The sequence below is a fragment of the Falco cherrug genome, chromosome 4 (assembly GCF_023634085.1).
Source record: "Falco cherrug isolate bFalChe1 chromosome 4, bFalChe1.pri, whole genome shotgun sequence".
NCBI lineage: Eukaryota > Metazoa > Chordata > Aves > Falconiformes > Falconidae > Falco > Falco cherrug.
Window position 1 is genome coordinate 37,371,168 of NC_073700.1, and position 25,036 is coordinate 37,396,203.

Genomic DNA, 25,036 nt, shown 5'->3' on the forward strand with positions numbered 1-25,036 from the left:
CCTCGCGGCCGAGCGCAGAGCCGCGCGCCGCCCCGCAGGTCCTGGCAGGGCGATAAGGAGCCGGCGCGGGCGGCGGCGCGCAGAGCGGCCCGCTGCAACGAGCAGGACCCGGCCAGGCCGGGCGGCGGCGGCCCATGCTGCCTGCGGGCCGCGGCCGGCGGTGAGCGCGGGCGGCGGCGGGGGCTGGGCCTACTGCAAGCCTCGGCGGGTCGCTGACGGTGCTGGGCCTTGCAGGTTGGCGGCGGCGCTGGTGGCGGCGCTGGGCGAAGGCGCGGAGCGGCGGCGGGAGCTGGAGCGGCGGGCGGCGCGGAGCCGGGACCTCCTGCGGCACTGGTGAGTGTGGGCCCGGCCCCTGCCTGCGGGCTGCGTAGGGAGGCCCTGGGCGGGGGAGCGGGGGAGCGGCTGGCGGGCCTTGTGTCCCCGCAGCCGCCCCGGAGGCGGCGGGGGAGGCCGAGCCCGGCGGCGGGCGGCAAATGCTGGCCCTCGGCGCCCTGTTTCTCCCCCCGTAGGGGCAGCGAGGAAGAGGAGCGGTCGCAGCCAGGTACCGGCTCCAGCGGCGGACACGGTGAGCGCTCCCCGCCCGGCCTGCTGGCTCCTCATCACACGGGCCCTGGGCCTGCCGGGGGTGAGCCGGCTCCGGGGGCAGAAGCCCTTCCCGTGCTCTGCAGCGACTTGAAGCCCCCCTCTACTTTTTTCCTCCCACTTTCCTCCTTGGCGTTAGCTTGGGTTTGTGCCATGGTAACCAAAGCCAGTGACGAAGTGTCTGCAGGCCTGACTGAGGTGTGGTGACTGTCACTTGTTGACCAAGGAGTGGTTGACTCGGGAGAACTGGCTCCTCTTGTGACTCACATCCACCCTGGGCTTTCAAGGCTTTTTGCAAGCCTGCCTGCATCCTCTAGTTTTGTGGGAGTATGGCCAAAATACCCACTGCACCATTCAGTGGGTTCAGCTTTCCTTCTGTGGCACCTGGGAAAGCAAGTTAGTTTAGAGATACATGGGGAAGATCCAGGTTTGGACCTTCTAATAAGTCTTCTCCTCTTGCAGAGAACAGGCCTTCACCCAAGGAGCTGGAGGAGCTGGAACTGCTAAACAAGGCCTTAGAGAAGGCACTGAAAGTCAGGAAAAGCATCTTGAAAACTCCATTAGAGGTCCAGGGAGCTACAGGAGAGAAATCTGTAGGTGAGGGACCTGCTTCCAAAAATGATGAAAAGCAGCAAGTGCCTGTACCTGTTGAGGATGTTTCTGAGAGCACAAAGGTGAGAGCTGTAAGCAAAAAGCCTGCCTCTTTGAAGAAACCCTCTCTATACCAGCTAAGAGCTCCTTATAGGACTGACCTAGATGTGAAAAAACTGCAAAGGAAGGCCCCAGCCAAATGTGTTTCTCAAGGTCCCAGGACAACTGGGAGCAGCTCCTCAAAAAGGGTGCATTGCAAACAAGGAAGGAGTCATAGGACAGTAGTCAGTGCCGGTGACAGAGAGGTCTGTGCTCCAGCTGAACGCCAAAAGACACCTGGCTTGTCCAGATCTGTCCAGAATGAGCAGCAAAGCTTTGCTGTAGGGGATTCGGCTGGGGGAAAGAACTCTCTAGCTGTTGGCCAGTGGTTATTTGATGCAGGGAAGAAAAGTTGTGGTTTCCTGCAAAAGCCCAGCAAAAAGGAGGACCCTACAGCTGAAAGTGCGTTGGGAAGGAGCACCTCACCTCGGACAGTCACCCTGCAAGAAAAAGGGTAAGTACTGAGAGATGGGCACCTCTGTCTTATTCCGCTTGACGCTGACTAGCGGACCTGTAAAGTCTGGTCTCTCCTACTGCTCTGTAGGACCTAGCTTGGTTTCACTGCTGCTCAGATTCTTCTCAAGAAGAAGGTTCCTTTACAGTTTTAGAGCCTCTATTGTGATTGAAAAAGTGTTTTTATTTTAAGGGCTTACTCTTGGATGGGTGGGACTGAAAGGCTTTTAATTAAGACTTCTGATATTTCATAGGCCCCATGACTGTTTTGGAAAGCTGTTTCTGTAGAGCTTTTTGAGCCTTAGTTTTCCTTTGAGTGCACTTCCTATTATAGCTTACTGAATTTTATTTTATTTTTTTTTTTACACAATGATAATATGCAGTGCATATTATATACTCCCCCCCTCAATGCTGTTTGGAGAGATGGCATCTGGGTTTAATACTGTTCCCTTCAATTTGTAAGATGCTGCCCATGTAACTACACAGATCACTATTAACTAGAATGCAGTTGTTTCAAGTGTTTGCTGTAAGAAGATTTATTAAGTGGATGTTACTGAGATTCTGTGTGGAAAAGTGGTAAAACAATACTTAGAAGATTGGCTTTGCATTCAGCCTAATCTGCCCTGTTTAAATAATTTCTATATTCTTTTCTGTGTATTCTTTGCTTAAAGACACAGTGATGTTCATATCTGATGCTTGCCTGCCTGTCCCTGGAAAATGTTGAGAAATAGCTCTCAGCTGCCACAACCCAACTCTTGTGTCTGTGCAGGGAGGAAATTATCACTGTATCGTGGTGTTGGAATGGACACAGAATGCTGAGTGACAGTTGCTGGAGGAACAGGAATCTGGATTCAAATGCTTATTTACTTAAAATACCAACTGTGGTCTTGCGTTCATAGTCTCCATGTGACTGACTATAACTGCCAACCCACATATTTTTGCAATAACAAGTTAGGGATTATTCTGCTTCAGGGTTAAGATACATATTCCCAGTGGAAACTGAAATGTCTCTTTCCCATTTCTTTGAGTGTCATAAGGTGCTAAGCAAAGTTGCATTGTCATGCTCAGGTATGGCAATAGAGTTGGGGTGATCTGCTTATGCTCGTGTCTGTATTGATCAGCTTCCCTGAACGTGTTGTTTCCATGTTTGTACTCTGCCTTGTCAGGGCTTTGTTCCCAGCTTCTCACCTTGGATGAACTCTGATGGCTGGTGGTGAGGTACAGGAGCTCTCCCAAGTCAGCTCAGTGACGCTTGTGGAAATGACTGATCCTCCTTCCTTGAGGACAGGCTGAAGGCAGTGGTGGATTCAATCTCCAGGGTTGCTGACATCTTCTATTAGAGCTAAATTAATTCCAAATTTAGACAAAATGTCATTTTCTGTGTTTGAAGACATAGCTCTGCTGCTCTCAGTCAGTCGGGATTGATGCTTCTCTTGTTTTGCAGATGCCAGCTGAAGCTACCTCTTCCCTACAGGAAAGCCTATTCCAGGAATTCCAGGTAAGCCCAGCCTGATTAGTCCAGTCCAGAACTTCCCTTTACTTAAGAGCTGTGAGAGGGGGGTCAGACAGGGGAGACCTGACTGCTGTATGGGTCACAGGGGAGAGGCACTGACCCCACCGTGTGTGGGGCCTGAACTCAGAGCAGGAGTGGTCTGATACAGTGTGTCTCTGCAAAGCTGTTTCTGAGTATGTTTTCATGTTACTCTAATCACTGATGTTACTTTTGTTTTCAGAGTGCCAATCCCTGTTAATCCTGAGTTGTGAAAGTACTGGAGTGCTGTAGTTGTGGGTTTAGCAGTGCTGCAGAAGTCTCTGCTGATACTGTATACTTGTTGAAGGCAGGAGACCCTGTGGGGTGTGTGCCTGTATATCCTGTGCAATGAAAGTTTCCCAACCAGTTGCTGACCTGAACTGCTCCTGCTGGGGCACCTCTCTAGCTTGGAAGCACCATGGCTGTGTTAGTTTGAAGCTGATTCCTGCTGATGAACTCTTAAATAGAGCCAATTACAATGTTAGTGCACTGATGGTGTGGGTGGATGAGTTTCTGGTGAACTTGGTGCTTTAGTCCATTCCCCAGCCCTCTGGAAGGGTTTCCCCCCATTTCCTTTGAGAAATCTTGCCATAATTCAGCAGATCTCTCATTATGTGTTTTTTACAGATATTTTGCTTAAACCCTATCTTAAATCTAGCTATAGCTCCTTGTGCTACCCTCAAGAATTCCTCCTCCTCTTGGGAACTGTCATTTGTCAGACGCCAATTTGTACTTGCCCTTCAGCAAGTTGTAAAGACATGATTCCCTTAATTTTCACTTGTAAATTGAGCCTTTCGGTATTCTAATCACTCTGATGTAATTTTACACTCTTCACTGTTACTTCCAACTCAGTGACAGATTGAAAATAACCTTTGCTGTAAAGACCCCTTATAGAGAGAATGTATCTTGCCTGATAACTTCTGTTCTTTTCTATTCCATTAACCTTGCTATTTCTTTGCATAATGTGTTTCTGAAAACTGCAGTTTCTATCATGATTTAAAAGATCCGTTTGGATGGAGAGAAGGCACAAGCACACTTGGGTTAGACAGTCATGCACTGTGTAGCTATTTTAAACTTCTGCCTGATAGCTCTCACTTATTGCGGCAGGTTTTGGGAGACTGGCTGAGATGCTCTGGCTCTTTAAAGCAGTCCTTTAAATAAAGGATATTATGGGTTCTGCATCGGTGGGGATGTTGAATTCTGTAAGTGAAATGCACTGCTCTGGTAGTGGTATCATTTGTGTAACACTTCCTTTTAAGAGCTGGACAAGGGCCTGGTCAGCTTACTCATGATGTTGTCCGTCCTTAAACCTCTATATTTTTGCGACCCTGATACTGGCATGCTGCTGTCATGATTCTTGCCAAACATGCCACTTTAATACTTTTTTTTTTTTAATTTTTATACAAAGGAGAGTCTTGAAGAAGTTTGGCATATGAAGGAATCACTGTGGTAAAAACTAGGGTGAGAATTTGTCCTGTCTGCTCTTCTTTCTGTACATATTTACTAACAGAGTAAATGTACAGAAATGCACATAGCTTACCCCTCAAGAAAGGAAGGGAAAATTTGTTGTTCCCTGTGGGATAAAAACGTAGGTAGGGTGATGCAACAAAACTATGATGTGCTGCAAGTTTGCATCCTGCTTATAGAAATGTGTCGTCCGTTTTCTGATGGCTGTAAATCCTTCCTGTCAAAACAAGTTGAGAAAAATAACAGGTGTTTTGCAGTGTCTCATGCTTTCTCCAGGTGTCCTTATTGGTCTAATACCAGCTTCAAAAATGGGGGAACAGCTAGCAAATAACCTGTGAAAGAGAGGGGAGAGGAAGATGCTTGTATTTGAAGCACTGGCATATTGGAGTGTCACACGTTGCAGCTCAGTGTGAGCCTGCGTACAATGGAGCATAACTTCTCCAGCTCCTGTCCCTTTTGAATTTTCAGGGCATGGAAGAGATGTCATCTCTGCCAAACAAGTGTAGAAGCAGCAGCTGCAAGGAACCGTTTTATAGAGGGGATCCAGACAACTGTATCCTTTCTCAGCTTGCCATGCCCTTCCACAAGCACGTGGTACGGTACAGCAGGCACTGGGTGCAGCCGCTCTGCAGCGTGCTCCCATCTGGCGAGAGTTATGCCTCCAATAACAGGGGTTCAAGCTGGGTCTCTAGGAATTGGTATTTTTGCCATAGTGCAGCTCTTGAGCAGTCATAAAATTGTTGATCCAGACAAACAAGGCCACAAGGCAAACATGCCATACACAGCTGTGCTGTCCTTGCCTTTCCCCTGCAATGCCACTTCCCGGGCTGCTTGCCCTCTTCTGCAGCCCCCGCTTCCAGCTAGCCTGGCCCGGGGCTCAGGGTAGTGCACAGAGCTGGTGGTGTGAAACCTTCCTTAAGCTGCTGCTGTTTGAGTTTTGTTCCCCGATGCCTGCCTTCAGTCCTGCAGAAATAGAGGAGGAGTTAAAGGTCCTCCAGGACATCCCCGCCCTTCTGAGTCAGCATGTGGAAGCTGAGTCTGCAGGTAAGGAGGAAAAAAGGGGGATGGAGGGGACAGAAGGTGGAATAAGGATGATTTCAGTGGGCTCTGTTTCCATGTGGTGTTGGTGTGTGCTGGACGTGAGGGACAGGAACATTCTCTGCCTAAAATGAGGGCTTGTGAACCCGAGGCCACTCTAGAAACTGGTATTCAGGAGGAAGGTTTCAGTATGCTCATGCCTGCTGGTTTTCCTCTGCTTGTCTTCTAGACCATCCCACTCTGCAAAGAGAGTATGAAAGCCTTCTAACCTTGGAGAGTTTGCAAACCACAGTTTCCCAGTGTCTGCATAAGCTGCAGCTTCTGCGAACAGGTGAGCCAGTCCCTGGTTTTGTAGTCAGGTATGAATGTGGCCAGCTGTGCTTGAACAGTAGTTTGCCATCTGTGTGCAGAAAGTGTGGATCAATGTAATTTTTCTCCTGGTTGTTTTTAATGGTGATATAACAAGTAAAAATTTTCTGGTGGCAAACAAAGCCACGGTATCTGTTTGTCACCATCTGTGTTCAGGAGAGGCTTGGGACTTTAACTGCTGCTGTTCAGGAGGGCTAGTGAGGGAGCTGTTGAGAGATAGGGAAGACTGCATGCTGTAGCTCAAGATGTCCTGATTGTGCCATGTGTGAGGAGCTTACCCTGACTAATACAATGTCATTAGTCATTCACTTTTAGGAACAGCAAGTAGATCACAAATTCTGCAAGTACAGATTTAACTTGTGTATTTTTGTCTCCTGCCAATTCTTCAACTCTGGCAGCTGTGGAGTCCCAGATGAGCCTGTGCCCAGACTGCACTGGGGATGCTGGAAGCTGCTCCCCAGCCTGTATTCCTCCCAGGGGGCAGATGTGTGACAGTGCAGGCATGCTGGCTGTGCCTCTCCTTTGCTACTCCAGTTTCCAGGAGCTGAGGGACCTGTTTGCCTTGAAGCTAAAAGTCTCAATGCTGCACCAAGAAATTGCCTTACAAAAGGTGAGTCTTAAAAAGTGTTAGTGCTTCTGGAGTAGGGAAGGAAAAGGGCAACTGTGGGACAACAGCTGGTATATGTGGTCTTGGTGGGGGGGAAGCAGTGCAGCAAGCTTTCCCAGTGATGTTTCTATGTTTGTGTCTCGTGTTCAAGTCCCATCAGTGCCTTGCTTGCTTTGTAGATGAATAGATGTATGTTTTTCTGTTAAGGCTAGAGTACAGTCAGGCATTTAAAGGACTCTTTCCTGGTTTTGTTTTTTTTTTCTTAGCTACTCTTTCAGAGTTTGGCAGCGGAGGATGTTGTTGGTAGTGCCTGAAGACCCTTTTTTGGCAGGTCTTTACAGTCCCATTAGGGCACCTGCGCTCTTATTCTCTGCTACATGACCACTGCCTAGTGAACTCCTCTGCTTTCTTTTGCTTTCCTTTTAAATCTCAAACCACTGTGCTGCTAATCTTAATGTTTACCGTTCTGAGAGACTGCCTGTAAGAACACAGTAGGAGGTCAGTCTCTCCACCAGTCTGAGCAGAGTGCCTGCTGCACAGGGATAGTTTGCTCTCCTCAATGAACAGCAGCAAAGGGCAGAGAAGGTGTGTGAAGTCATGTCTACTCCTTTGACGTAACCTTTGCCATTGACCTGAATGATAGAGGCTTTGGAGAAGTAATTTTTTCTGTAAACCACAGAGGAGTTATTCATAACTGGCCACACTCCTCCCTGTGGCTAAAGATAGATTGCAGCCTGTCTTCAAATGGGACTTTAGCACTATAATCCTGAATTATGGGTTATGATGTTTTTTATTTTTATCTCCGCAAAATGCAGTAGTAACTGAAGCCTGATGCTTTGTCAACTGACTCCATTTCCTCTGCGCTTGTATCTAAATAGGTGCTTTGTACTGGGTGAGCTCTGAGTCCCTGAAGCAGCTCTGTGCAGTGTGTGCAGGATGAGATTCTAGGGTCAGGTGAAGTGAATGGGCTTGGTACCAAATAAATACCCTGAGAAAAGGATGTATGTATTTGTGGGCCAGGCCTGTCCATTGCCTTTCCATGGAGGAATGCCAAGAATCATAGAAAGTCCTGGTAGCTCTTAGCCTGTCTGCTGGTGAAGGCCTGTTTCCTCTATTCTTATGCATTGGGAGCAGACCAGGCAGATGAAAAAGAGAATGGTGTCTCTCTTAGGAAGCAGAGCAATGTAGTGCTCCTTCATGTGTCAGCTTTCCCCTTAGGTAGCTTTCATGTCTGCAGCTCTTGACTCTTACTAGAGATATAGTGGCTGTGTCCTGTTTCTGTGTCTCTGTGCAGAGACTTGTAGAGAACAGGAAAGGAAACCCCCTGCAGATACTCTGTTCTGTTTGGGTCTTCCTTTATTTCCACCACTGAAAAATGCTTTGAGGGAGGTGACTAGCACATGCAGTTTGTTATCCGGTCTTCTTCTGGGAAGGCAGTGTGCACAGTAGGCTCTGTGGGTTTTTAATGTGCAAACTGCTCAGGCTTCCATTAGCTGGTGCCAGCTAAAAAAAAAAATCCCAGGCAAAATCTCCTTCTGAGCATTAATTCAAGAGTGAGGCACTAAAGGCTAACTTCTGTCCTTTGACTGGAAGATGACCTGTGCAGAGTTTATCAGTCACAGTCATAGTCCCAGAGCTTTGAGCTGTTCATGATGTTGCAGCAGGCCAGTGGGTTGTTTCACAGCGTGGACTGAGATCACAAGCTAGGCTTAATAGACCAGAGGCCAGGTTGGGGAGTGTTGGACAGCTTTAGCATCCTCTGTAGCCTGTGCTGCTGGGGGGGCATGCAGCTTTGTTCCGTTTGGGCTGGAGTTGGCCACTTATTGTCTCTCTTGGATTAATATGGCCCAGCTGGGAGGTGACAAGAACAGTCATGAGGGTTGAACTTACCTTTCAATTTACCATTGGGTGAGTAAGCACTTCGCTGTGTGGTTGCAGAGATCTTGAATCAACATCAGCTTCTTGCAACTGATGTCATCCCAGCACTGGGCCATCTTTGCAGCAGAGGCAAAGCACTGCTGTTTATCTCACTGCACTGGGTGGCTGCTGGTGTACTTGATGAGCAGAGGATGAACAACTCTGCCTTTGTTAAATATGACAAAAGAAAGTATCTGTCTATCAATTAGCATGTTATTAGTCATACTGCTCTGGTTAGATTTCACTTTTTATGCAGCTGCTTCATTTCATGTAATTCTGAAAGCGCATGCTGGCTCTGGTGACGTGTCTTCTTTGCTCCTGCTCAGGTCATGATGGCAGAACTCCTGCCTGTCCTGGAGTCCAGGCTCTACCCGGAGACCTCTGCAGCTCAGCTGTATCGGGCGATATACACACAGCTCTGTGAGGGAGGCAGGCGATTCCCTGTGCTGGTGAGAGATGAGCTGGCAGACTGATCTGGTGGGAACCTCCTACTGACGTTAACATGGCCAGAGACAGTTTTAAGCAATAAATTTTTTCTATTAACTTTTTTACTTTGCCTGTTTGTCCAACTAAATTTCAGTGGTTTGGATTTTTTTTTTCTTTTCTATCACTTTTATGACCTGCTAACTCTGAGGTTTTGTGAAGCCCCTTCAGGGCCTCACAGACACTGGTTTTGGATTTTCTTCCAAGGTCAGTCTCTCTGGCTAGCTCTAGATTCTTGGCTGTTGCACTGAGACGCTAGGCTTCTATATGCAGACAGTGTAGCAGGCAATAAAACATGATTTATACTGATCAGATAGCCGCAGTATGGTGGGGCACAGCCTTCCAGCACCTGAAAATACAGAGAACCTGAGCTGCTGCTTCCCTATTACTCTGTTCACCAATTGGCATGTAACCAGCGTTATAGTGGTCACTAATATTCACTGACTAACGGTGTTTTCGATGTCTTTATCCACAGCTGCCCAGGCCACGTGCAGTAGTGCCTTTTACAGAACAGCTCTGGTTTGCGGGTACCTGATCTGATCTGGGCTGGTGCTTGGGTTGCTGTGCAGCTGCAGCAGTCCCTTCCCATCAGCCTGTCAGTCACATCACTGGCTGCTCAAGGCAGGGCCCCTTCAGGCAGCTTCATGACCCGCCAGGCTCCTTTTGTAAGGACTTAAACCTAGCCTGTAACTGAAATGTTGCTGCTATGTCATCTTACCTGGCGATCGTGCCTGAGACAAGAGTCTAAGGAGGGTTGGGCTATCTGCATTTGAGAGATGTCGGGGAATCCAGCCGCGGCAGGAGGGAGCGGGTGAAGCAGCCCAGCAGGTGGCACTCAGCCCTTTGCCGTGCTGCTGAACCTGCGCCAGTAGCTGCTGGAGGCGCAGTCTTCCAGAGGGACTAATGCAATGTCTTGCCTGGCGATAGGAAACACAGATTCTGTGGCAATTCTGACCTTGTCACCATGGGAAAATTCCAGCTGCAGTTCCTCCTGCATCTTAGGGTTTTGCATGTGATCCCCAAATCCCCTGGCCATCTCTATGTGACAATTGAAGCTTTAGTAGAATACTTCTGCCTGTGAGCACTTCGAAGCCCTTCTAGGCAAGGACCAATGTGTACTGCTGCTTACTACAGTTTGTATCACACTGCATCTCTTAGCTGGACTAGGACTGTTTGCTCGGGGGGATTTAGCTTTTAGCAGTGCTGACATTGCTCATCACCCGCACGCCCCCTTTCTGTTTTTTTCAAGGCTGGAGTTAGTTGTGTGTCTTTTCTGAATGTTTGGCCTTTTCTGACACTCAAATTCACTAAGTCATTCACGTGATAGATGAAAATCAGCATATCTTACTTTTTTTTTTTTTAAAAAATCACATTGCATTCAGTTCTTTGTAGATGTTACTTTATTCCCCATGGAGTCTGCAATCAGGGCAGGAGTTTGCTACCTTCTTCGCCACTGCAGTGTGTAGGAGTCCTGCATGGTCTACATCTGTATGGTTTGTGGAGAGGGGGAAACCACGCTGTGGTCAACAGTACTGGAGGCTTGCAAGGTGTTAATTAAAGGCTGCTCCTAGGAGCAGACACTGCCTCCTAAATTAACACAGTCATATGTCATGGGCATAAACATCTGCATGTTTGAATTTTGGAGATGACATTTGGTATTGTTAATTATAGTGTTGTTATCCATAACTTGTGTCTGTAAGCACTGCATGAGTCATGGAGCATCTGCTTCTTTGTGCAGAGCAGTCCAGTGTAAATTGGCAGTAACTTCACTGCCACAGCAAGGACTGTATAGGTGTGAAAGGACTGTTCAAAAGAGACTGAACCTCCCAAAATGGATTTGCAGGGGTTGTTATGAGCTCAAAAGGCAAGCTGACGCTGTAGGAGGGGTGCAGAAGGGGAGCACAGCTCCCTGCATGATGACTGACAGGTAGCTGGGTTGTTTTGTGCCTCTGGGTGCAGTGTGGTTTTATTACTCTTCCTACACCATGTGAGAGACGTTTTATAACTTTCATAAATGTGTAAGTCTTTAAATCATTCGAATGACTCACTTTGCTATAGCACAAGACTTATTTGAAGAGATAAAGATTCAATAGCAACTTAACTCAGTGATTAGGTGGTCTTTTTCATTATAAAATGTGCCGTTGTTATAGAAAGAAACTATACTGGTACGTTAAATTGAGAAGAGGAGAAAAGAAAGACAAAAGGTAGTATTTGTGATGCCAGGGAATAGTATTACAAAAATACAGGAAACGAACACTATTTTTGGAAAGCGATAGATGATAGTAGTGTTGTGCAAACACAAGCTGAGGCAAAGCACAGTGAGGGTCAGGGAGGATTAGCAGCCCTTGTTCCTTCTTTTTCCCCTGTGGTAGAGTCTTAAAAAGGTTTTGATTTTTCACTACTGAAGGATGTGAAGCTGGGTTCCTGGGAGGAGAGAGGGCTTTTTCTTTTCTTTCCAGAATCTGTAACTTTAAGCATTTCCAACTGCTACAGTTTGTCTTTTCCACTGGCTTCTTCCTTTCCTTCCCCTCTGCAACTTCTCTGCTTGCTGTGTTTTTGCAAATACGTGTGACCAGTGGAAGGCCAGAGGCAGTGCTGCTGTTAGTGCACATGGCAACCAGTAGACCCTCTTGCAGCATTTCGCGTGCACTAGTCATCTTGGTTAGTTCTGGATGTTCATCACATTGAAACCTTCCAGGGGTTTATCCTGCAGATGTTACCAGACATGCCACCGAGCACTTGGTACGGCTCCCTCCTTGGGAGATACAGCATGTAGAGACTAAACAGTGTGGCTTTAGGGATACTCTTCATCTAAAACAGAAATAATCTGAGTCTTGCCAAGGCTGGTGTGGAGGAATGCCCTGCCTCTTGCGACCTTTCTGAGGGGTCTAGCAGTGTGTGAGCAGGGATAGAGCGTGACAGCCTGTGACTTGCTGAAATGATGCATACACAGCACAAGCTGCAGGGTCCCACCCATGGGGCAAGGGCATGAAGAACTCCCCAGCCGCCTGGGCTGGGAGCACAGGTTACAGTTTGGAGAGACAAACCCAAATTAGCTACATGAGGGACAAGGGAATTGCATCAACGAGCAGTTTAAGATGGTAAGTGTTGAACTGGGGGGAAAACTCCCAGTTCACTCTGCAGATAACAAATTTGCTGTTGGTGTTAAGTCTCCAAATGAGCTTTCTGTGAGCTCCAGAGAACAGGTTACTTAATGCTTCAGACTTGACTACGTTGTGTTTTTATTAATACCTGAATCAGCAACCTGTTGGGCAGAGTGCACTGTCATGCCAGTCTAGGGTTTCTGGGAAAAGCAATGGTGCTGTAAAACACTGATCCAGAAAGCTTGTATTTGTAGTAGAAGTACTGGGGGGACCTATATGTCTTCCACACACATCCTTTATTTTCCCCTACTCAAATGCAGTCTCTCCCTGAGTCACAGAATTCCGTGTGATGTTGGGATTTCCAGCTGAAGCTTTGCTGAGAAATTTTGGCTGCTTCTGATAAATCTGAAAGTGCTGTTGGGTTACATGTGAGTGCAAGCCATGCTGAGGGTAATGCAGGATGTGTAGCACTCCCCCAGGCCATGCTGCTGTGTGTAACTGTCAGTACACTGTAAGCAGTGAGTTGGAAATGCTTTAATAGCCTTGTGAAAGCCAGGACAAGGGGCCAACAGGGATTTTTTGCAGGCAGATGCATGTTTCTGGTCCCAAGTTCTCTCGCCAGGTGGGGTCACTAAGAGGCTGTAGCAGATGGTGGATCTGCCATCAGGGGCTCTTCATTTGGTATCTGTAAACCGTCGAGTGATATTATTTCACTTGCTCATTAGCCTGCTTTTGCCCTCTGGAGCAAAACATCTTGGTTTGGTTTTGTTGGTTTGTTTTTTTAAGCATGTACACTGGGACTAGCACAGTTAACATGTAGTTTCACTGGAAGCTTCCTAGTCCTCCTTCACTTCCATTAAAAACAACCTCACAAAACAAAAACCCTAATCATGACTCAGTCTGACATGAAAACAATTCATTAAATAGGTATTAAAATTTCTATTATCCTCCATGCAGATCAAATGCTATTTTTGTAACATCAAAGCCACCATCCAGAAAGAAGATCTATCATCTTGGTTTTAATTTGTGAAGAAAGAAAGGCTTTAACATTGTAATCAAGAAAAAGCTATCACTTGTAAATTAATCTGAGCCTAGTTAGAAAGAAGAGAGCAGGAAGCAGTGTGCCACGTATGCCAGCATATAAAGATCTGGTAATGGGAGGGGAAAAAAAAAATTAAAAGTGAGTTTTGACCTGTAATTTCAGAAGGCGAGAAATTACAGCAGTGGGCTATTTAGGCACACAAACGGAGATGTTTGACTTATTTTTAGACAGAACAAGAAAGATAATAAGTGGATCTGGAGTTCGGATAGGAAAAGGCAAACAGAAGCAACCTCTGAGTCAGTGGAGGAGACTGACCCTGGGGAGAAGCCTGTCTGAAATCTTCCCTCCTGGTTTCTGGGACCACAAACTCACAGTTGTGTTAGGGCCTGCCGGTGAGCTATTTTTCAGCCCTTGCATGATATAGTGGGAAGCAATTCATTAGTCTCATTTTTATCTTCAGTTCAAGAAGAAAATAAGGGAGATGTAACGCGCATGTTCACGTCAGTAAGACTTTGACGTGGGGTTGCTTTACGCACTGCAAATTAAGTTGCATTGTAAGCGATGTTGCAGTGCACCTCTAGCACCTCATCATCCTCTTTCCTCTTATTAAAACTATCGCACCGCATCTGTTGATGCAGCTGGCACAGCTTTGGAATTTGGAGAAGTGCATTATCTGAGGATCTCACCCTTTTGGGTCTTTTTTCTGCTTCAGGTTCTAAATTTCAGAATATAAAACACTTTTTTTTGAGGTGAAATCTCTCATAGGATGTGTTTGCAGTAAATCTTGCTTTTGAAATTGTTGGGCAGCTCTGTGCCATCGTGTGAGCTGAAAGGCATCTGCAGTTCTCACTGCCTCCAGGAGGAACTGATTATTCAGTACCAACCAGATACACGATGCACAGAAGGAGAGAGCACAAGAACGATAGAGTTTAAAAAAAAAAAAAAAAAAAAAAGCCCACAAATACAGAAAACTACCTTTAAAAAAAATTAATGAAACCATCAATAGTCTACAGTGCTCTAATTACAATTGTGTGCTGGCTGCATAATGGGACAGAATTCAAGGTACTGGATGCAGGGATGAATCAGGTGTAGGGGTTTTTTTATATTTTAACAAGTTTGGGCATATAAACAGACTTAAACATAACCATGTGTTTCTGTGAGCCTGGAAGGCTCACTTTAATGTCATTTGCCAAATTTTCTAAATCCTTGCACAACCATTATCAATCCTAACTACCTGGTTTTGTCTGGTATTAAATGGTGTTTTGTCAGGACCCACCGCTGCACTGTTCTGGAGTCTTCTTGAGGGTGACAAAGCTCTTGGCAGTGACTGTGCTGTCCTTGCAAAAGCAAACCCACCAGATTTAATGGAGTTGTTTGAATGAACCAACTATTAACGATTTGAATTGTATATGGCTACGTCTGCCTCCTAGCAGTGAGTGCCACAGTCTCCATTTATAGAGAGTAATTCAGAGTGTTGCTGATGACAATGCATGTGGCATGATTTTGTTGTGGGTTTTTTTTTTTAAAAACATTAATGACGGTGAAATAGCTTATTCTAGCGTACTAGACTTATTTTTTTATCTGTGAGCCTTAAAACTAGTGTGGATGCCCTATGAGTGAGACTAAGTGCCTTGTCCAGCTTTCCAGGCAGCGCCTGGCCATGCATGAGTATCCGGAGCACCTTCTCTGGGGGCAGAGGGCATCAACGAAGTTGCTGTGGATCAGCTTTTCTTCTAATTAACAGTTCTTTCCTGTTTCTGCATCATACCTGCATCTCGGTATTGTTTGTGTTGAGTATCTGCTGTGGTCTAACGTGGGACAGTCAGCTGACGGGTGACGAGAGGAGCAGCAGGAGGTGCGAAGGGAGGTCTGTGCGTGCTCAGCCTGCACCAGCGTTGCGCAGTGCTGGGCAGGAATGTAGCTACCGCCGGGTGGGTGATGTAATAATTCCTTTCCATCTGCTGCTATCTATATTTGAATCCACAGGAAATCATCCTTCTTGTAAGACACATGAATCTCTAATTTCAAAAGCTGTCCCCATGTTGGAAGTTCCTCTGGCAGGTTGGCAGTGGTTTCCTCCCCTGTGCTGAGGGGTCGGTGCTGGGAGATGCTCCAGTGGGGCTCACCATGCAGCGTAATGCCACGGACCCAAAATAGCAGGGCGATGTCACCTAGCAACTTGTCACCGTTGCAGAAGTCTTTGTTGGAGTGGATCAAGGTGACACTTGGCTGCTATTTTCAGACTCACACTTCCTGATGGCTGTTGCTGCTTTATTTTACTTTCTTTTTTGTCCTTTTACTGAATCATAGACCTGGAAAATACATCTTAGGTCACTAGCACACTCAAGATTGTGCCTCCTGATATATTTTGCTGCCTATTTTCCAGTTTTACATGGCACGCAGCAACTTAAAACGGACTCTGAGAGGCCACCTGTGCTTCCTGACTGAAGCTTTCCTGCTGCGTGAGGAGTTTCTTCCCTGCTCTTTATCTTAAAATTAATGGAGCTACTCAAAACCTAACGCTGTTTTTGCGGGGTTGTTTCCACAGCCAGATGCAGCCCCGGTGTGACGACCAGCGCTGCGCACTGTGCAGGCGCTGCAGCATGGCGCAGCTCCGGCTTGGAGCAGGCACCATGCCCTGCCAGTGCTGGGAAGGGGCTGCACCCCCCGGCATGGCCGTCGCCTCTGGTAAACCCAGATGTCGCCGTTCCCTCTCCCACCTCATTCCTCCTTTCCTCTGAGCCTGCAGCCTTTTAGCACTTAAGATCTGCCCCTCTGTATTTAGGCAACTCCTGCCAGCCTGCAGGATGGGTCTGGCCCAAGGCTGTATTTAACGCTATGTTAAACCTGTTCAAGTTGTGGCCAAGAGCTCGGGAGAGCCGCAGTCCCCGGTTTGGACCACCTGTGGCAACGGGCCATGTGGCTGTTGGTGCTGAATTCACCCACTCGTTTCACTGCAACTCTTCATTGCAGTCAAAGTTTGTTTATTATGAGGGATAGTTGTGCAATAAATATTTGGTATTTCTTGCCCTAGTCTTCATCTAACGTGTGGCTCTTGCATGAACTGCACCGTACCAGCCAAATAAAAGCAGAATTATTAATTTCCTCACAAAGCCACAGGAAGAAAAAACAATTTGTGGGAATGTCTTAGTTCTTACAAACTACTGGGGGGTTGCTTTTTGTGTGTTTTACAGTTCTTCTGTGTGATAAGTCAATGCATGTAGTCTGTTGGTATTTAGTGTTTAAATGAGTGAGGGTCACTTCAGAGCACACTTCTCACAGGCTCTAGGGCTGCCACTTGCTGGATTTCTACAGCTTGAACCCCGGGATATTGAGCTGCATCTCCCAAAAACGAGAAACGAGGTGGGCACGTGTGAGTAACTTACATCTTTGACTAGTGCAGGGATGTGAACTGTGTAACAGATACGATCTTTGATTATCTTTGCCCAGGTGTTGTTTGCCCAAAGATATGTTGTTTTCTGTCCTTGTTTCCAGCCCTATTACCTTCTAGTTTCTGGAAAAAATAAGGCATAATTCCGTCATCTACAAACCCTTTCTTCTACACAGTGGAATAGCTCCAGGGTGGAGGTGTCGGCCGTGCTGGGCAGCTGGTGTGTGCGGAGGTGACGGGCTGTGTGTGGTGAAGCCGTGAGCAGAGCAAGCGGCGTGTGGGTGTCTCTGCATCCTGGCCCTGCATTCTTTACTTTATCATTTCCGTGTCATCTACAAATTATTTTGGTGCTCTGACATCTACTTTGAAAAGTCAAGCGTCTCTGGTTACCCACACGATTATGGATCCCCACCATAGAACTTTTTCCTCCTGCCCCAGCACTGGGCTCTGAGTGCCGGGGCATGTGGATCACCTCCCACAGCTTGCTCCTCCCAGGCTTCCCTGGCGGTGGCCAGCATCATATTAGATCCTGGGCTTTCTTACTTCAAAAATGGAGTAATAAATCTGTTTTAGAGGGATTAGAGTTTAGGGTTTAGAGGGTTCCTCATCCTTTTTCACTTCTACTGTTTCCCTCCTAGGAATGTGGGTTTCTTGCTCCAAACACTGTTTCCATCGCCTACCAAAGCAATTAACCTTCCGTGCTCTTTTTCTGTTCCTCTTAAACACAAGTTTCACTTTCCAGGTTTTTCTTTCCTTCCTGCAGCTCTTTGCTGTAGCCCTGAGAGCCAGGCTGCAAGGCCTCTCCCCCCTCGGTGGGGATGCAGCCCTGCTCCAGCCAGCATCCCGGGCAGCATCCCCGCTGCAGGGAGAGCTGCTGCCGCCCCATCCATCACCCGGACAGGGCAGCAGAGCCCTTGGGGGGTGGGGGTGTAGCGGGGTGCCATCCATCTCGGCTCCTGAGACGTGACTCATCCAGTCCCAGCTGCGCTTTTCTCTCCTCCTGTGGGAAGAGGGAGGAGGACACACGCAGGTCTCTATTTCTGCTGTGAAAATTACACCCTCACGTTAGTCGCAGAAGAAGGAGCGTGGAGAAGGAGCTGGGCGCCCAGGCGGAGGGGCCTGTCAGCCCCACTGAAGGGGGAAGATTCAGTGCCCAAAAAAATGGGCTCATACCATGCAGCCCAACCTGAAGCCTCTTACTCTCTCCTTTAGCATATTTATGACCTTTACAGGTACTCACTGCAAAATGGGAGATAGGTTTGCCTGAATCCAGCCTCTTTGAGGGGAGAAGGGCAATGTTGTCCAGCTGCTTTCTACATGTGGCTGTGAGAAGCTTCCTGGAGGTGACCCCATCCCTGTGCAGGGCTGTCCCGGTCCTGCTAAGGCTTTTTGCTTTTCCTTTCAAAGCAGTGGCAAAGCCAGGGTGGCTTAGTGGTGTGCACCTCTGCTGTCTGCTCTTTCAGTACTTAAAGAACAGGTTTATTTTAAACCATCTCTGGGGTTTTATTTAGAGGGTCCTCCGTTGGACGTGCCGGCAGTGCTGCCTGCTGCTTCCTTGGAAACACTATCTGGTGAGCTACGTCTCAGTGTTTATATGGAGGACTTGATACATGGATGTACACATACATATGTATGTGAATGTATACAGTTTTACTCCTGCGTAATTTTAAGCAGCTGCTAACACGTTAGCAGGTGCAGTGGTTTGCAGCAATGCAGAAGATGCACAGGGTTGCTACAGCAGGATCACAGCAGTGTTGCCGAGTCAAATATTCAAATTCATCACGTATCAGAACTTCAGGCATGCTAAAGCATCGTGTTTTTCTAACCAGTTGGAGCTCGGTTTTGTCACCTCCTGCTTTTTCAAGGCTATTCGCTGCTCTTCAGCACCACTTAAAAAAACCCTCATACAGGTGTCAGCCAACTAATGCTGTCACGCTTTGATGGAGGCCATGAGTCCTTCCCAACCCGGTGAGTGGAGGCTGGAGCTGTGGGGATACTGTTGCAGGGTAGGACCAGCTAGGGCAGGCTGAGTGGGTAGCAGCATCCTCTCGGGGGGCTAGAGCTGTATTCAGGGGCGTCATCACATCACCAGTTTCTTGAGAAGCACTTTGGAAAGTGGCCAGCTGCCAGGTATGTCACTGGCATATTTTCGTCCAGACCCTGCTCTCAGCAACAGCTGCACTACTTTAGCTGAAATTTCCTTCAAAGGTTCAACTTCGGGTAGATATTCAGCACAGAAGATTTAAGCCTGAACAGTTTCAAGTCTGACGAAGCTTCACAACACTGAAGATGGAGCTTGTAATGGGAAGTACCAGCCTTAAGAAGGCAGGGTTTGGTCCTTGTTGCTCAAAGGGCGTTGACTCATGGGGTTGTGCTGCTTCTCCTCCGTTCTAATGAGCAATTGGGAGAATAAATAACAAAAGTCAGTTTGCGGAGCACCGTGTGCACGTCTAACTTACCAGTAGCCATTTTCCCAGTGCTATTGATTTGCAAAGCCAGAACCTCTGTGCTCAGGTCGCTGGTGTCCTGCAGCTGGCTGCCTTGGGCAATACCATGGGAGCTCAAAGCCTCACTAAAATCTGGGAATTTATCTGACACTTGATAGACCTCCGCTTTTGTTATTTATAGATGTTAGCTAAGAAACTAGGGGCAAGGAGAAGTCCCAGGGCTCTTGCAGACCAGCCACCTCCCTTCTCATGCTGACAGGTCTCATGCAGCTTTCCAGATCAAGTCTGGAGAGGTGCAAAGGCTGATTCAAACCAGCTTTATTCTCCCCCTGCCCTGGAGTAGGGTGAATTCCCCAGGGGTATGTAGGCAAGAGCAGTGCCCACAAAAAAAGGCTGATAATGTTCCGTGTCTGTACTAACGCCCAAACCTCCCCTTTCCTGAGTTAGTCCCATCAGCTCTGCTGCTTCTTTTCACCTTCCCGCAGGGCCGCTCTGCCACTGCACAGCTCTGCTTCTGCTGTGATGTGGATTTTCTCCCTTATTTTTGGCTTCTTCTCAGTTGATGCAGAAACCCTGCTGGGCCCCATCAGCTTGGGGGAAGCTCTGACCTGGGAAAGGCTCCAGGTCTCTTACGTTTGCTGCGATAGCTCATTCCTTTCCTCTTTCCTTCAGGAAAACCAATTAAAAAACCCAAAACAACCAGCACGGGAGAAGCGAGTGGAGATGGGAACTGTTTGTGTCAGCTCCGGTCTCCCTGTCTGCCTGATCCGCTCATGGGAAAGGTGGTACAAAAAGGTTTTGCCCACAACAAAATAAGTCTCTCCTGGTAATCAGAGCTGGGCAGGAGGCTTTTGTGCTCAGCGCTGTCCAGGCTGTTTGTACTTCCATCCCCTCCTCCTCCTCCCTGCCCAGGAGCCCCGGGCAGCGGCATCGCACCTGCTGCGGCTGCTGCTGCAACTGCGTGATCCCGCACCGGAGCAGCTGCGGAGCCGCGTTACCTGCCGGTGCCTGGTGTTGCTGTTCGGTTCATCTCGGTAGTCACGGTTTGGGCACGGGGGGGTGGGAGCGACGAGCGCGGTACCCGGTGCCCGAGCGGCCCCAGGCGGCCCCGCAGCCCGGCCCGCAGCGCGCCGGCTCCCCCCAGCCCCGGGCCGTTAGCGCCGTGCCCCCCGGGCTGGGCAGCGACCACACCGGCTCCCGAATCCTCCCCTGCCTCAGCTCCAGCCCCTTTCCTCCCAGGTCCCCTGGCTGGTCACCCTACGTCCTGGCAGCGTCCCCCCACGCCGGGGGGTCTCGGCCTCGAGCCTCCTCCAGCCCAGCGCCAGCCGCGGGCTCCCCGTGCGGGCCACTCAAGCCCTGGGGCAGGGGACAGAGCTGCCGGAGGGTGACACAGGGAGAGCAGCTCGGAAGGAGGCGAGGCCGCTGGCACTGCCCGGGGAGGGGGCGGCGGGGCGGCTGGAGCCCCCCTACCCGTCCCCGCTGGGCTGGGCTGCCCGGGGGCTGCCGGCAGCAGCGTGACCCTGGGGGGGCTGCGGGGGGCGGCCGGGCCAGCTGCCCTGCCCAGCGCTGCCCGCCCTCGGCCGGCCCGGGCAGATGCGAAGCGCGAACGGGCGCCGGGCGGTGCCGCTCGGGGCCCGAAGGAGTTAACGGCGGCGGGGCCGGGCCGCCCTCCCACCGGCATGAGCTCACCCGCCGCCGCCAATCCCCGCGCCGGGCCCCGCGCTCCCCGCTGGCTCCGGCAGCAAAAGAGCCGGGAGTCGGAGCCTGCGGCGAGAGCAGCGGCCGCCGCGCCCCCGGCCCGTGGCAGCCCGAGCCCCCGGCCCCAGCCATGTAGGCGCCGGCCCCATCCCGGCACCGGTGGCCCGTGGGCACGGCCCCCCCCAGCGCTGCGTCCGGCGCCGGCCGGGCCGGGGGTCCCTCGCCAACATGATGGGCTGCAAGTCCAACTCGCTCACTTGCCTGCAGGGAGGGAAGCCCGGGCTGCCGCTGGCCGCGGCCACCGACTCCACCGCCACGCTCAACAAGCTGGCCCTGGCCACGGGCGGGACCGAGAAGTCCTGGTACCGCTGCATCTTCCCCTTCGGCATCGTCTCCGTGGTCATCGGCGTAGCAGCGACGTGCATCACCTTCACCATCAATGGCCCGCAGATGGACATCGCTAAGGTGGTCTCGGTGGCCACCTTGATTTTCGGGGTGGGCCTGCTGGTGGCCGCCTACGTGTGCTGGCGGGCCAAGTGGGAGAGGCAGCGGAGGCGGCAGCGCCAGGAGCCGGTCTCCGTGGAGCAGGGAGCCCTATGACCCGGGCTGGGGGCAGACTCTGCTCCGCCCGGAGCCCCCTGCTTCCCCCCGCACCCGGCGCACCGCGGCGCAGCGGTGACAGCACCGGCTTCGTCGCACTCCAGGACGCCCGGCCCCGCCGCACCGAGCCCCGCCGGCGCCCCGGCCCCCCCCCCGCCTGCCCGGGCCCGGCACGGAACCAGCGCGGAGCCCACGGAGCGTGTCACCCTGCGGGGACCCGGGTCCGCCCCCGCCCCGCAGCCAGCCCGGTGCCGGGACCCCCCCCGCGCGGCGTCGGAAGGAACCGGGACCACTGTCCCTTCCCCGGCCGCGAGGACCCCTGTGGGTCTGGGCAAAGGGACTTTCGGAAGGACAACTGGGGAGATGCGGGGGTCTGGGCGCGGGGGGGCTGTCCGTAGGCAGCGGGAGGTGCTGGAGCCCCGGGGACAGCACGGGGGGCAAGGGGGAGGTCGGGAGCCGAACATAGCCCGGGGGGCGCGGGGAGCGCAGGGGCTGTTGGGGTGCGGTGCGGGGTGCTGAACGGCGAGGGGGGCGCACCGGGCTTGTTCCGTCACCGTGCGGGAGAGCCAGCCCGATGGCATCCCGGGGGACAGGTCCCCTCCGTGAGGGGGTCCCTCTGCCTGGGACGCCCAGGGAGATCCCCCGGCTAGGGGCGTCCCACAGCAATTCTGTCACCGGAGAAGGAGCTGGAGTTGCGTTAAGAAGGAGCAAATACATTTTTACCACTTTTTTGGAAACAAAGTGCCTGCTCCCATTCTTTGAGTTTAGCTTCTGAGCTCTTTCTTTACCCGAAAAAATAAGCACGAGGCGTGGGCACCGGGGTCCCTCTCCGGCAGCTCCCAGAGCAGCACGGCCGCTCCGTGGCCACGCTGCTCCCTGCCCCGGCGGCCCCGCACCCAGAGGGGCCCCCCAAAACCAGCCCCCCCGGCTCCTGTGCGATGGGCACCCGTGCCAAGAGCTACAGAGAGAGCAGCCGCGCTCCCGGCCGCTCGGCAGCTGGAGGCCTTCCATGCGTGGCAGAAGGGAGTGAGTAAGACCAAAAGCCGCAAGCGGGGGGGCATGCAGGAGCAAAGTGTGGGGGCTCGGGACCCCCACCAGCATGCCATGCCACATGCCACCCGCCCTCCCAGCAGCTCTGTCCCCACTGGTTCTGCCTCCATAATTAAATCACACTCCGCTGCCGGGAGGAAGCCCTGGGAGCTGCTGCTTGCTGCAGCACGCATGGCCAGGAGCCATCGTGCCTGGGATACTGGGATACTGGGACTTAGAGTCCCAGTCCTGCAAAGTGAGGTTCAAACACCCACAGAGTCTGGGAGGTTTAGAGACGCTTCCAGCCCCAGCTCTGACCGAAGCTTTCCTTCCACGAGCAATCAGGAGGTGGGGCAGCGTTACAGAGACCAGCTGGGCTCTGCAGCGGGTGATGAGTTTAGCAGGCGTCAAGCCCGGGCTGTTCTTTGGAAGCTTGATCGTCGCTTCGGGGTGTTTGTGTAGCTGAAGTTTGCAGTTTCAGCCTATCTCGGGACAAGCAAAGTGGTGGTTTCCAGCCATGGGGTGCTCAGTGATGTGTGTCGTCAGGGATGCTCAGCAAAGCGCTCCTGTATTGACAGTTTGAGGTGCCAGCTCATTATTATTATTATTATTATTATTATTATTATTATTATTATTACATTTTTTATTTCCTTCTTCTTGCTATAATATTTCAGCAAACAGGCTTGTGGCTGCCTGCAAATTCCTCTGCTCTCACTTTGCTCCTCACCACTGCCTGAAGCCACCAGTCTGGCTATAAATTTATCTCCCTTTTCAAGTGCTCAGCCCTTCTCCCCGAGCACTGCAAAGTAAATCCCATCTGAACAGGATGCAGGGATGGGTTGTCTGGCTGTACCTGAGGAAAGCCTTGCGAGCCAGCCCAAAATTTCTGGCATCAGGCCCATTACATCTCACACTTTTTTGATCCAGAAATCCGGTTCCCTGGAGCTGGATTGCCTTGCTCCCTGCGCCCAGAGAGCTTGCTGAGCCCATCCCAGAGAGAGCCTGGATGAGCTGGAGTGCCATCCCTGCCCAGTCCTGAGCTAAAAAGTCTGATGCAGGCTGATCTTTTCTTCTGTTTCTGTTAAAAGCTTTATAGAATTTGATTTCTGGTGTAAGATGTACACATGCAAAATCCCTCCTGCTGTCTGCAATGGTTTTATATCTGTGAACGGACCCTGGTAAGCTCCCCCGCAGGACTGTGACCATGCAAGTACTGGCTGAAGGGCAAGTCCTAGAGAAATTCATCTCCTTAAAGAGCACTGAGTGATTTTTTGGGGCTGCAGGAATAGATGGCCGGGACAGTTACACCCTGTTCAGCAAAGAAGCCAGAAGGAGGAAGAGAAAAGGACCTGCATGGTCAGTCACTCACAGAGCACCGCACCCAGGGATCCGAAACTTGCCACCCTGCTGACAGCACCCCGTGTTGCTCTTCCTTGGGCAGCGTGCAGGAGGGAGCTGATGGCTCTCTGTTTGCTGGCAGACAACACCGCCATCTCACCCTTGTCCTCAAGTCCCCACTGGTGGCATTGCAGATGTGTGGGAGCTTCCTGGCTGTTCCCTTCCCTGTGCAAGCTGGAGAGGCTCCAGAAAGCATCCCACCCAGGCACCCCACTGCGCACCAAGACGCTGTTCCGTGGGGTGCAGCAACTGACAGTCACCCTCCACTCTGGGTGCCTGGGCCCTGGGTGCCCGTGGCAGGGCGAAAGGCTGGGTCTCCCACCCGCACACCGTGGTGGGGAAAGGTGGCTCACTCGCGGGCCTTGTTGCCCAGACCCCGTGGCTGAGGTGTCGGAGCAGAAGCTCTCGGTGCGCAGCTGCAGCACAGCCAGCCAGAGCCGTCTGTCTCCAGGAGCGGGGAAGCGCCCTGGGAAGGCAGTGCCGCAGCTGTCTTGTTGCAATCTGGAGCTAAGAGACGGCTTTTATCTTTTGTAGGTGATCAGAACCAAAAATTAATAAACCTGTAAAGCTCACTTGAACACCAGTCTTTGTCTGCTTTGCTGCCTACCCTCCCAGGTGCCCTGCCTGGCCGTGCCACCCCACATAGTGCTGCTTGCTGGAGACTTGCACCCTGCCAGAGACCCCCGCTCCCCTGGCAGGTGTTATTTGGGGAGGAAAGATGGTTCAAAGGCTGTGCCAAGATGCTTGCTTCCCAAAGTCATGCCTCAATATAACCTGCCTCTTGCATCCCACCCATCAGAGGCTGCTCTTCCGGTGTAACGGGAATATTCCCTTACCCTAAGGACCCTAAGCTTGCCTCCAGTGACAGCCTCCCCAAGGCTTTCTTCATAACAACAATTCATCCCCGCTAACGTGTTCAGCTTTTGTGACAGCAACATGCCCTGTTTCTGCCAGATCCACCCAACCCCCCTTTCAACAGTAACCAGGCTTAAAAGGAAAAGCACAAGTTTTATTGCATCAAAGTGAAGGGTTAAAAATTGTTGCTACCAGATTGGGAATCGTTACAAAGGGGAAACTTAAAAATAAAAATACGCATCCTTAAAATAAATCTGACATTGGTTTCTTATCTGAGCTGACATGTCAGTCTGCTCCGGCTGCCTAGGTTTAGCTGCCAGCAGCTGAGATGGAGC

At 50.6% G+C, this 25,036-nt stretch overlaps 1 protein-coding gene across 5 annotated transcripts; it reads left to right on the forward strand.

Annotated features, from left to right (window-relative positions):
- On the forward strand, positions 1 to 24,424 carry TEDC2 (tubulin epsilon and delta complex 2). Of its 5 annotated transcripts, XM_055709119.1 has the most exons (12): positions 1 to 160; positions 235 to 333; positions 510 to 565; positions 1,045 to 1,179; positions 1,615 to 1,726; positions 3,170 to 3,223; positions 5,192 to 5,276; positions 5,659 to 5,767; positions 5,991 to 6,092; positions 6,529 to 6,740; positions 19,794 to 19,903; positions 21,087 to 24,424. In XM_055709119.1, the coding sequence occupies exons 1-12, from the start codon at positions 135 to 137 to the stop codon at positions 21,229 to 21,231; spliced, it is 1,245 nt and encodes a 414-aa protein (XP_055565094.1). In that variant the 5' UTR covers positions 1 to 134; the 3' UTR covers positions 21,232 to 24,424. The 5 variants fall into 5 exon arrangements, 4 of the variants coding, with proteins under 4 accessions (XP_055565094.1, XP_055565095.1, XP_055565092.1 ...); XM_055709120.1 differs by lacking the exon at positions 1,045 to 1,179; XM_055709117.1 differs by having other exon boundaries at positions 2 to 160; positions 1,045 to 1,726.
- The last annotated feature ends 612 nt before the right edge of the window (positions 24,425 to 25,036 follow it).

Excerpts from the sequence above, each read along its gene's own strand:
- TEDC2 (XM_055709117.1), top strand. The coding sequence starts at position 135 with ATGCTGCCTGCGGGCCGCGGCCGGCG. Across the intron at positions 161-234 it reads CCTGCGGGCCGCGGCCGGCG|GTTGGCGGCGGCGCTGGTGG; the intron begins GTGAGCGCGGGC and ends TGGGCCTTGCAG. Across the intron at positions 6,093-6,528 it reads GCTGCAGCTTCTGCGAACAG|CTGTGGAGTCCCAGATGAGC; the intron begins GTGAGCCAGTCC and ends CAACTCTGGCAG.